At 40.1% G+C, this 13257-nt stretch overlaps 2 protein-coding genes across 2 annotated transcripts in view; one reads left to right on the top strand and one right to left on the bottom strand.

Annotated features, from left to right (window-relative positions):
* LOC128552498 (uncharacterized) overlaps window positions 1-2875 on the top strand; it is a 28680-nt gene extending 25805 nt beyond the window's left edge. The window contains exon 3 of the mRNA XM_053533548.1: window positions 2126-2875. Within this exon, the coding sequence (XP_053389523.1) occupies window positions 2126-2794 (669 nt within the window). The 3' untranslated portion in view covers window positions 2795-2875. The remainder of the gene's footprint in view (window positions 1-2125) is intronic.
* A 4553-nt stretch (window positions 2876-7428) lies between these two features.
* LOC128552500 (uncharacterized) lies at window positions 7429-8544 on the bottom strand. Its single transcript, XM_053533549.1, has one exon. It carries the CDS (start codon window positions 8542-8544, stop codon window positions 7429-7431), a length of 1116 nt encoding a protein of 371 aa, XP_053389524.1.
* Between the last annotated feature and the right edge of the window lie 4713 nt (window positions 8545-13257).

Raw genomic sequence — 13257 nt, 5'->3', positions numbered from 1 at the left:
TCGAACATTTCTCATCCGATCTTCACCAAACTTGAACAAAATGTGTTTGACCATGAGACCTCGGCCAAGTTCGATAACTAGCCAAATCGGTCCAGGCATTTTAGAGTTACGGCCCTTGAATTACCGAAAAAATCCGTCTGTTTACTCTTGTCCGCTCTCTAAGTCGAACATTTCTCATCCGATCTTCACCAAACTTGGAACAAAATGTGTTTGGCCATAAGACCTTACCCAAGTTCGATAACTAGCCAAATCCGCCCAGGCACTTTTGATTTATGGCCCTTGAATTAATGATTGGATCCACTCATCCAGACAATCTAATTGGATCCACTCGTCTGAAACATCTAGAGAAAGTAACATTTTTCATAGGGGCAGTTGTGGGAGACATGCGCTTTTCTCAAAAGCATCTCTAGTTTGTAATGCAAATGTTATTCACATTTTTAATTGTAACGTAGTGTAATGTAAATTACAATTTAGTTATTATAAAACAGAAATAATTAATCTTTAACTATAAATACGCTGTATTTGTTAACTTGTAAATAGTATATTCAAATAACCAATTTTAGCAAATAATTCTATGAATATTAAGTCTTTGCTTTTGTATCTAACTATATATGATTGTAACGTAATCTTCTGTTATAAATGGCGAACTCTTATGACAAACATTTTCTTTCCTAGTTGTTGTTCAGTATAATATAATTGTCGCAAGCATTAAAAATGCACACAATATTTGACTGGAGACAACTGTTAGATTTTATTGACTTTATTGGTAACGCATTGTAACGTCGACTTCATTTTTATAAAAATATATGTTACGTTTGTTGTCTGCATCATTATGGGGAATATCTACTTCTAAATGGACCTATCTGATGGCAATATTGTTTGATAAAATACATGTTATCTGAATGTGGCATAAACTTAACATTTACTTACGACGCCATTTTGGTCGCCATCTTTAATCCTCCATAAAAAAATTTGCCCAGTGATGACAGGGTGTCATCAAATGGATTCATCTTTTACACCACCAGGGCTACTGAAAATAGTAAAAACATTTTCTATCTACCCCAAAACAAGGTCCCACTTGGTCTCGTCAGGACTAGATTGAAACTTCACACAATTGTCCATTGTCATGAAATGATATGCATTTTACAGGTTCCAAAACCCTGTTTTGCAATTTAACAAAATTATTCCCCTTTTTAGCTCATCTGATTTTTTGAGAGAGAAAAAACGACGAGTTATTGTCATCACTTGATCGACGTCTGCGTTTGCGTTGCCTGGTTAAGTTTTATGTTTAGGTCAACTTCTCTCCTAAACTATCAAAGCTATTGCTTTAAAACTTGCAACACTTGTTCACCATCAATAGCTGACTCTGTACAGCAAGAAACATAACTCCATCCTGCTTTTTGCAAGAATTATGGCCCCTTTTGGACTTAGAAAATATCAGATTTCTTGGTTAAGTTTTGTGTTTAGGTCAACTTTTCTCCTAAACTATCAAAACTATTGCTTTGAAACTTACAACACTTGTTCACCATCAGAAGCTGACTCTGTACAACAAGAAACATAACTCCATCCTGCTTTTTGCAAGAATTATGGCCCCTTTTGGACTTAAAAATCAGATTTCTTGGTTAAGTTTTATGTTTAAGTCAGCTTTTCTCCTAAACTATCAAAGCTATTGCTTTAAAACTTGCAACACTTGTTCACCATCCAAAGCGAACTCTGTACAGCAAGAAACATAACTCCATCCTGCTTTTTGCAAGAATTATGGCCCCTTTTGGACTTAGAAAATATCAGATTTTTTGGTTAAGTTTTATGTTTGTCAACTTTTCTCTTTTACAGTCAAAGCTATTGTTTTAAAACTTGAAGCAGTTATTCGCTATTAAAAGCTAACTCTGCACAACAAGTACCATAACTCTACATTGCTTTTTGCAAAAATTATGGCTGTTTTTGGACTTAGAAAATCATGGTAGGACAATATACAGAGACAAAAAAATCAGATGAGCGTCTGCACCTGCAAGGCGGTGCTCTTGTTCAATTTTTATTTTCATTCAACTGACAAGGCTGTTGAATGGTCCAGCGTTGATGTCCTCTGACAGCTCTTGTTTGTTAGTGCACTTGGTTTTAATTACAGGTAACAGACAGTAGACATCTGCCAGCTGATAGCCTGACATATAGCTCTCCTTCCTTCCTGGACAGCTTGACAAGGAGTTTGTACACCCCAGATCTCACAAACAAACCCATGTCCACACAGCCATTCAGTTCGCTTCCCATGTGTCGTCCTGAAGACATACTAGGGCTAGATAGCAGGCAGCACCAAATACAGAAGCCTGATCCTTACTATGGAATCCCAAAGTCCATTTACCATCAAAGCTCTGGAACAGAGGCAGGGGACAATTATGCGAACAATCAGTATGGACTCAGTAAACTTCTCAGTCCTCAGCAAGGAACATACTACCAGCAGAACATGTCAAGTCAACCTCAGACACTTTATGGAATAGATAAATTAACTTCCACACCACTAAATTATTACAATCAACCAAATAGTAATGATAAATCCAGCACTGAGCAAAGGGACACTGTGCCGAAACAGACACTACATTACGGTCCTGTGTCCACACCCAACCATTCCCACTTTCAACATAGCATTCCACGTTCAGATCAACAGCATACCAATCCCAGCCAGCAAAAAGTCCTGAACTCGACAGAACAGTTGCCTGCTTACCAGAGTGGGCATGTCTCACCTCACCTCACATACAGCCAGGTTTACAAGGGCAGTCAACCACAAGCTCAGGTATGGTGATACTTATAGCTTTTATATAAATGATTAGTATGTTTGAACTGCTGACATTGAAAAGAAACTGGGTTTTAATGGAATATGTCTCGGCTGTTAAACCGGATGTCCACAGTAACCTACCCCAGTTGAGGTCAGGCTCTTCTTGTCGGTTAGGTAACAAAAAAATACATAAAAAGTAAACTTAAGGTAAAATATAAACTTTCTTGGTCTTTATTATCTCATACGGAGAAGTTTTGTCCACTGTTCCTACTATACTGTATTGTATATAACAGCCTTAATGTAAAAAGTACTAAAATTTAAGGGGAACAGTCTTTTTAGCTCACCTATCACATAGTGACAAGGTGATCTTTTGTGATCGCCCTTCGTCTGTCGTCCGTTCACAATTTCCTGTGAACACAATAGAAACCACATTTTGCGATCAGTTTTAATCAAACTTGCACACAACTTGTATTGGCATAATATCTCAGTTCATTTCGAAAACTGGCTAGATCCCATCATTGGTTCTCGAGTTATGGCAACATTTTGAATTGATTTTAAGCAAACTTGCACAAAACTTGTATTAGTATAATATCTCAATTCCTGTTGAAAACTGGCCACATCCAATAATGGGTTCCAGAGATATGGCCCTTTAAAGGGCCAGAATTTGCTGTTTTGACTTTTGCAGCCATATAGACTTCACTTATGGTTTGATTTGATGCAAACTTGCAAAACATCTTTAACAACAATAGATCATAGATTCCATGATGAATCTGTCAGATCCAATGATAGGTTCGGGAGTTACAGGCCCTGATTTACCTCTGAAAGAGCCAAAATTTGTTAATTTTGAACACGATAGAAGTGACATTTTACATTTGATTTTAACCACACTTGCACAAACTTAAGTCACAATAAAATCCATTAGAAAACTGGCTAGATTCCTTCATGTTTTCTAGAATAACTGGCAAAATATGGGCAAAATTTTCTTCAGCCATATAGAGGTTTCATTTATGCTTTGATTTGACACAAACTTGCACAGAATGCTTATCTTGATGATCTCAAGGCCAAGATAGAAACTGGGCCATGTGGGGTCAAAAAATAGGTCACCAGCTCAAATCAGAGGAAAAGCTTGTTAACACCCTAGGTGCCACATTTATGACCCTATCTTCAGGCCTTTTTAGCTCACCTGAGCACAAAGTGCTCATGGTGAGGTATTGTGATCATGCTGTGTCCGTCGTCCGTGCATGTGTCAAGTCGTCCATCGTCAACATTTGGGTTTAAATGACATCTCCTCCAAAACCACTGAATGGATTTTGATGAAACTTGGCCATGATGGTCCTTGGGTTGTCCTCTACCAAAGTTGTTCAAACGGTTCCGCTTGTTTGCACATAGGGGCTGTCAGAGCTAAAAAAAAAAGGAAAAACTTCAAACGACATCTCCTAAAGCGATGGTCCGATTTTGAAATAATTTCACACAAATGGTCCTTATGTCACCGTCTACCAAGGTTGTTCAAATTATTTTGATTCGTCAAAAACATGGCCGCTAGAGGGCGTGGTCACTTTTCCCTATATTGTATATAGTGGAAACTTTAAAAATCTTCTTGTGTGAAACTGCTTGCCCGATTTTAGAATAATTTTACACAAATGGTCCTTGTGTGACCCTCTACCAAGAGTGTACAAATTATTTTGATTTGTCAAAAAACATGGCCGCCCGAGGGCGTGGTCACTTTTCCCTATATGTATATAGTGGAAACTTTAAAAATCTTCTTGTGTGAAACTGCTGGCCCGATTTTAAAATAATTTTACACAAATGGTCCTTGTGTGACCCTCTACCAAGATTATTCAAATTATTTTGATTCATCAAAAAACATGGCTGCTCAATGTCTGTCGTGTGTCGTCCGTCCGTCAACATTTTCTAAAAACATCTTCTTCTTGAAAACTACTGGGCAGAATTACACCAAACTTCACAGGAATGACCCTTGGGTGGCCCCCTTTCAAAATTGTTCAAAGAATTGAATTCCATGCAGAACATTCCTCAAGCCTTACATATGTAGACTTAAATAGGAAAAGTCTTTGAAAATCTTCTTGTCTGAAACTGCAAGGCCTAGGCTTTTGATATTTGGTATGTTGCCTTGCCTAGTGTTCCTCTACCAAAATTGTTCAAATTATGCCCTTGGGGTGAATAGAGGCCCTACCCTGGGAGTTCCAAGTTTAACATAGACTTATATAGGAAAAAAAGTCTTCTTGTCTGAAAGTTCAAGGCCTAGGCCTTCCATATTTTGTATGTAGCATTGCCTAGTGGATCTCTAACAAGATTGTTCAAATTATGCCCCTGGGGTAAAAAGAGGCCCCATCCTGGGGGTCACTTGTTACATGAGTTATACAGGAAAAAATACTTCAAAGATTATCAGAATATATTTCCTAGACTGTTTAATTATAATTACCTGATGACCCCAAGTGATAAGGGGTCACTTGACTGTGACCTTGACCTACTGACCTACTTTCTTGTTTTTTAAGATACAGCCTTGAAATTGGGACGACATGTACAGTTTTGCACACCGATCTTAAAACTGACTTTAAGTGTTCAGGTATGTGACCTTCTGACCTACTTTCTAATATTTTAGCATCAGTTTGCCATTTTAAACATGTGGCTCATATTACTCAGGTAAGCAATTCAGTGTCATCATGACCCTCTTGTATTTTGTATGTAGCAGTCTAGTGGTTTTCTACCAAGATTGTTCAAATTATCCCCCTAGGTCAAATATGGCCCTGCCCTGGGAGTCACATGGTTTACATAGACTTTTATAAGGAAAACTTTGAAAATCATCTTGTCCAAAACTACAGGTCTTAGGGCTTTGATATTTGGTATGTAGCATCATCTAGTGGTCCTCTACCAAGATTGTTCAAATTATCCTGCTAGGGTCAAATATGGTCCCGCCCCGGGAATCACATGGTTTATATAGACTTCTATAGGGAAAAACTTTGAAAATCTTCTCGTCCAAAACCACAGGGCCTAGGGCTTTAATATTTGGTATGTAGCATCATCTAATGGTCCTCTATCAAGTTTGTTCTAATTATCTCCGTAGGGTCAAATATGGCCCGCCCAGGGTGTCACTTTGTTTATATAGACTTATATAGGGAAAAACTTTAAAAATCTTCTTGTCCAAAACCACAGGGCCTAGGGCTTTCATATTTGGTATGTAGCATCATCTGTTGGTCCTCTACCAAATTTGTTCAAATTATCCCCCTATGGTCAAATATGGCCCCACCCTGTGGGTCACAGGGTTTATATAGACTTATATAGGGAAAAGCTTTAAAAATCTTCTTGTCCAAAACCACAGGGCCTATGCTTTGATATTTGTTGTGTAGCATCATCTAGATTTCATCTACCAAGAGTGTTCATATTATCCCCCTAGGGTCAAATATGGCCCCGTCCCAGAGGTCACATGGTTTAAATAGACTTATATAGGGAAACACTTTGAAAATCTTTTTGTCCAAAACCACAGGGCCTAGGGCTTTAATATTTGGTTTGTAGCATCTGTCGTGGAGACATTAAATGAAGACAAAAGTGTTGTCCGTTTTACGTTGACTGTTTACTTCATAGACGCGTAACGCGCTCTTTTGTTGTATGTTATGACGTCCTGGACGTCACTTGTTGTCCGTTTTACGTTGACTGTTTACTTCATAGACCGGAAGAACAACAAGTGACGTCCAGGACGTCATAACATACAACAAAAGAGCGCGTTACGTAGACGTGACGCCAAGAATGGCGCGTCGTTAAATATACATGTTACTTAACGTGACACTCCGGGGGCCACGATGCTGATTTTTAAACATAAAACATGTTATTTAGAGTATTTACAAACAAACATATAAAACATAGTAAATCACTTTCTCTGAGAAATAACAGTCTTTGCTTATTCCAGAATATGTTATATCACTTAGAACTGCGGATAATGGTTAACCTAGAAAGTCAGTTAAACTTCTGCATAATCACATATTTTTGAACAAGTGTTACTGTCACTTTAACTTAAAACACGATCTCATATCACATTACGCGTATTACAGTTTGTCTGATCTCTTAGATATTCATTATTACAATCACTAAGTAAGTTCTGTGTAATAGTCACTGGGTAAGGTAACTGTTCTATAAGGAAGCACGCACATCTGGTTACTTCAGCTCGAGTGGATACAGTTTTGATATGGGTCGGGTAGTTACACCTCGTCTTGATCTAACACGGGCTGCTCGAATAAGTCCATCATTTCCAACGATAACGTCTTCAATCACGCCAAGGGACCAGCGATTTCTTGGTAAGCTGGTGTCATGTATCTGCACGACGTCACCAATCGTAACAGCATCTCCATGGTTACCTGATGTTCTGTGAAACTCTCGCAAAGATGTGAGTATTCGTGCTTCCATCTCGACCAGAAGTGTTCAAGTGTTGCAGACTTAAATCTATAAAGTTTGTCTGCAGAATCATGGGATAGGTCGTCTGCTGGGACTCCGTGTCGTCTGGATAAACAGGGGAGGTAACTCTTCTTCCATACAGTAGATGGGAAGGGGTAAGGGGTTCCTCATCCAAGGGGTCTGCAGATGTGTGTGTGAGTGGGCGGTCGTTTACGATACATTCTACTTCTGCTGTAATTGTTTGAAGAACTTCCATGCTAACCAATGACTTTCCAAGTACTTTTCTGATACAGGTCTTTGTTATACCAATAAGCCTCTCCCACCACCCTCCGTACCATGGCGCGTGCTGGGGAATAAATGACCATGTTATACCATGTGTTCCAAGGACCTTTTCCTTCAGGATTTTGGCGGTGGCGATGTACGTCAGGGCGTTGTCCGACATAATGACCTTGGGTATTGCTTTTCTGCTGAAGAAACGTCGTAGAGCTAAAATAAATGATTCCACAGTCATGTTCGGTACTATTTCTAGATGGACAGCTCGCGTATTGGCACATGTGAAAAGGCAAATGTATGCTTTCTGTAGTTCTCCTCTCGATGCCTTTACTGTTAAAAGCTCCGGTAAAGTCTATGCCGGTTACTGTGAATGGTGGCGCAACCTTCAATCTGTTGCTAGGTAACGGTGGGGGGTCAGGTACTCGATATGCTCTTCCTGTGACCTTACGACACGTAACACATGAGCGGACTATTTTCTGAACACGCTGGCGAATGCTAGGAATCCAAAATATTTGGCGAAGATAGGTGACTGTGCTCTCAGTACCGGAATGCATATGTGTAACGTGTGCGTCCAAAATAATAAGCTTTGTAAGGTTGTCTTTGGAAGGAAGTAGGTAGGGAAATCTCGTGCTGTGTAATAACGGTGCGTTAGATAATCTGCCGCCACAACGTATTAATTTGTCGTCATCAAGAAACAAATCAAGCTGTCTCACTAGGTTGGGTCTTTTCAACTGGATGTTTCTATTCTGGTAGATGTACTCTATCACGTCCGGAAAATGACGGGACTGTACGTACTTTATCAGATGCTTGGCTGCTGCGTTGATCTCGTGCGACTCTAGAGGTCCGTAGACCTTCTCAATATTTCTGCAGTTGTTCACAAATCTTAGAACATATGCTGTAACACGTATCAGCTTACGGTATGTGTCGAATCTATTGATGTCTATAACATCTAAAATGCCGGGATCGGGTGTAATTTCTCGCGATGTAGTCATACAGGCGGAATAGTTGGTATCTTCGTGTTCACTGTTGGTGTGCGTACTCAGCATTAATTCATATCCGGGAAATGTTGTCTCGTCGTTCAGCCAGCTAGGACCATGCATCCATAATATGTTGTCGTGAAATTTCTCATAGGTAAGTCCTCTCGACAGAAGGTCTGCTGGTTTGAATCGGTTGGGCAATAGTGCCACATGAAGCCGTCTGTCAACTCATGTATTTCTGTTACACGTCTGGCTATGAATTGTGGCTGTGGTTTGGTTGTAGAAATCCACTTCAGCACGATCTGGCTGTCGCTCCATAAGTATACTTTATCACAATGTATGGTGGATGTTATGTGTTGACTAAGTTTAGCGCCTATAAGTGCTGCACACAGTTCAAGTTTCGGCACGGTAAGTTGTTTAATGGGAGTTACTTTGTTCTTCGCCATCACGAGAGTACTGTGACAAACCGGACACAAGGTATGCGCATGAGCCATAAGCTTTTGTGCTGGCATCGCAGAAGACGTGAAGAGTTACTTCCCTTGGTGTTGTGCCTTGGAAGTATCGTCTGCTAAACTTGGTTTCGGTAGCTTTCGCGGTATCTTCTCTGATCTTACACCACTCTGTAATGATGTCATCTGGCAACGGTTCGTCCCACTCAAATTTACGTTTCCACAGCGACTGTATCAACATCTTGCCTGTCACGGTGATCGGGCTAAGTAATCCAAGTGGATCATAAATGGAGGAAGATTCTTGAAGGATCACACGTTTCGTCAGAACACAGATATTCGACGCTGCCTTCAGTCTTTGTGGAAATGATAGTTCGTCTGTTGAAGAATCCCAGCGCATGCCCAGTACCTTTGTATTTCTGTCCTTATCGCTCACACCATCGGTTTGATTTTCTCACGCAGAGCTGGGTTGTTTGAGCTCCATGATCTCAAATTAAGGATGCTTTCTGGAACAGTTGTCTGCTGTTAGTGTAGAAATCTAGCAGTGTAGACTCGTCTGGTACGCTGGTAAGTATGTTATCGACGTATAATCCTTGTTGAATACGTTCTGTATCGTCGCATCTGTGTAAGGCAAGGTGTTTTGTTATTGTAGCGTTTAATATAAACGGCGAGCACGTAGCTCCAAAGAGCACTGACTTGAAGCGATATATCTGTAGTGGACTGTCTGGGTTGTTCGGATCTGATAACCAAAAGAACCTAGTGACGTCACGGTCGTCTGGATGTAGACCGATGTTCAAAAACGCCTTCTCGATATCTGTGGATACTGCAATTCGTGGTATCGGAAGCGTAGTAATATAGCTGTTAGGTCGTTAAGGATGGGTGGGGTATTCATCAAGCACTCATTTAAGGTGGGGGAATCTCGTGTTGACTTGCAGCTGCAGTCGTATACAATACGTATGGTGTAGTCGCCGAGTCTTTCTTTACGGATGGTGGGGAATATAATGAACTTTGGTATTCTCGCTGATTTAACATCTGTAATCTTTTCTATGAAGCCTCTCTTCTCCTGTTCACTTAAAATCTCTCCATACTTCTGAAGTAGTTCTGGTTCTTTTCTAAGGCGGTTTACTACACTAACAGTTCTTCGTCGGCTTATCAGCTCATTACTTGGCAAAAATGGATGATTTTCTTTCCAGGGTAATTTTGCAATGTACTTTCCATTCTCATACGAAATGCCTGTGTTCTGGTACTGTTTGGTATATTCTTCATAGCCTTGGTGTACCGACTTCTGTTCTACTCCTAATGATTCTACTTCCCAAAATCTCTCTAGATTGACTTCTTCCTGCACGTGCATAGTCATAACGTTCAACATAAACACGGGAAATTGGGATGGCTGTATCTGATTTTCGGTACTCAAAGGCCCGGACAAAAGATAGCCGATTCTCGATTGTATAGCTGTAGGCCCGTCTCCTCTAATGATAGTATCTTGCACTATGTCCCAGTAATGGTCAGCGCCCACTAATATCTCGATCTCGAAGTTATCTTCTTCTGACATGGGATGAGCAAGTTTGAGTCCTTTCAGGTACGGAAGATGACCAACGTGTTTCTGGTACGTTTTTAGCGGCACGGAAATTTCAGGTACTATCAGCACTTTGATTGGGATGTTAAATTCTGGAGTTTGTAAATAGACGGTGGCTGTATCTAGGTGTCGTATGCGTCTCTCTGTGTCTCCAAATCCTGATAAGCATAGCGCTTCACTGCCGGTTGGCTGTAGCTGCAGTTTCTGTGCTAGACGTTCAGTGATAAACGAACTCGGGAACCTTCATCAAACAGGATGTTCGCGGTTGTGGATGTGCAAGATGATGTAACCATGGAAACGGCTGTCTTCAGTAAAACGGGTCCTAGTGCGAAATTATGGGCTGAGTGAAGCACGGATGACTGGGTTTCCTTCGCGTCATGTGTTTTAGGGGGTTCATCTGTAGATTTTTTTCTTGATTCTTCCTCACATATGCTAGTATGGTGTCGGCGCGAACATATCATGCAATTGAATTTAGATCTACACTCGCTAACCTTGTGACTGCGTAGACAGTTAAAACATAACTGCTTTTCTTTTACAATATTGAGTCTCTGTTCGCGATCTTTAATTTTCACACAGTTTGTACTTGAGTGCTCTCCCTTACAATATACACAGGTTGGTACTTGAACGCTTTTAGGTTTCACACTTGGTCTGGTTGGTCTATGAATATTTTTTCTCTCCGTCTTTCGCGTTCCCGATTTCGTCAGGAAGGTTGCTGTAGCAATGAGTTCTTGCCCGGTATTCAATGCACTTCCGGCGTCCATAATATTAATTTCATTTATGAGACACTTCATTAATTCATTCAAACACCAAGATAATGTTCCGTGCGCACGTGTAATGTTTGTTCTGACTTCCGGTGGTAATTTCTGAAGGATGATGGGAGTGAGAAGAGATCCATATGTGCTCTCACACTGGTTAAGTGAATCAAGTCCCGTATGTATGTTTCTGTAGTATCGTAGAACTTTCTCAGACTGGTAACGGTGTTCAGGGGAGCGGGAACCTCAAGTAAAGCTTTCATGTAGGTCTGTATGATTCGGTCTTTATGTCCATACCTTTCGTGTAATAACGACACTGCCTTGTCATAGTTAGCATTAGTTAACGCAAAACCTGCAATTGTTTGTCCAGCTTCTCCCCTCAGAGACGACTTCAGGTAGTTGAATTTTTGTACACCACTGAGTGAAGGGTTCGTGTGAATAGCCGACTCGTATGAGTCCCAGAATGACTGCCAGTCAAGAATGTTGCCATCGAACCGCGGTAGATCTAGCTTCGGTAGTCTATGGTATACAGAGCTGTGGGTGTGGTTAAAGTTAGGCTCTCTTTGGGAAGAATTATCGTGGATAACATTCTCATCGTTAGTTTGTGATGATTCGCCGTAAACAGACACACGGAAAGCCTGAGAATTAACATTCAAATTAGAAAATGTTACCTTTTTGAAACTTGCTACTTTCTGTATCTTTGTCTGTAAATATAGATGTACTCATTATGATCCAGTATCTCCGTCTCGATTTGTTCCCCGTCATCTTCTGGAATGAAATCTATGATTTTCTCATGGATCTCGGTGATCGTCTGCTTTTTCTGTCTCAGGGAATCTTCTATCGTCTGCAACTCTTCCAAATCACCTGCTTCTTGCTGAATCATCTCGAATTTTGACAAAAGTCGTGTAACTGCACCCTTGTGCCCCTTCTGGATTGATCGTAGTTTAGTTGCCATTGCTAATGTTTATCCTGGTCACGGCACCAAAATGTCGTGGAGACATTAAATGAAGACAAAAGTGTTGTCCGTTTTACGTTGACTGTTTACTTCATAGACCGGAAGAACAACAAGTGACGTCCAGGACGTCATAACATACAACAAAAGAGCGCGTTACGTAGACGTGACGCCAAGAATGGCGCGTCGTTAAATATACATGTTACTTAACGTGACAGCATCATCTAGTGGTTCTCTACCAAGTTTATTCAAATTACCCCCCTTGGGTCAAATATGGCCCCGCCCAGGGTGTACATGGTTTAAACTTGTACAGGGAAAAACCTTTAAAAAGATTCTTGTCTTAAACCATAAGGCCTAAGAGCTTATATATTTAGTATGTGTTATGCTCTTGTGGTTCTTTACCAAGATCAAATCATGACCCTGTGGTCAATATAGGCCACCCCCAGATGGACACTTGTTTTACATAGACTAATATTTGTTTTTGAAGCAGTGGCAAAGAAATTTGGACCACAAGCATAATGTTTGATACAGATTTCAATATTCTTCTTGAATTGTCTTAATCATGACCTACTGACCTACTTTCTTGTTTTTGAAGGTACAGCATAGAAATGTGGACCACGTTTATAACTTTTGATACTGATTTCAATACTCATCGTTCTGTAATATTCTTAACCCTGACCTACTGACCTACTTTCTTGTTTTTGAAGCTACAGCAAAGGAATTTGGACCACCAGGTTATTAAACAGTTTTAAACAGATTTCAGAAGTTATCTTGAATAATCTTTACCATGACCTACTCACCTAGATTTTGTTAGTGAAGCTTAAGCAAAGAAATTTGTTTAAGCAAGCAACTAAACTCAGGTGAGCGATATAGGGCCATCATGGCCCTCTTGTTTGTACAACTCATAAGGTTTGATCTATGCTCAATCAATCTGTCTGTTATGATATTTTATAGAAAACTAAATTTGCTAAAAATTGTAAACTGTAGAAATTGTCTTTAAACTTGCAAGGATAAAAAGGTAAAGGTCATTCTCAGTGAGCGACTTAGACCATTTAGGTCTCTGTTTAAAAAATATAGTGTGATCAACAAAAAACCTTTTTATAAATTTAA

This window comes from Mercenaria mercenaria, unplaced genomic scaffold, assembly GCF_021730395.1.
Source record: "Mercenaria mercenaria strain notata unplaced genomic scaffold, MADL_Memer_1 contig_2854, whole genome shotgun sequence".
Lineage (NCBI taxonomy): Eukaryota > Metazoa > Mollusca > Bivalvia > Venerida > Veneridae > Mercenaria > Mercenaria mercenaria.
This window is presented reverse-complemented; position numbering and strand designations above follow the sequence as displayed.

Excerpts from the sequence above, each read along its gene's own strand:
- LOC128552500 (XM_053533549.1), bottom strand. The coding sequence starts at position 8,544 with ATGCATGGTCCTAGCTGGCTGAACGACGAGACAACATTTCCCGGATAT.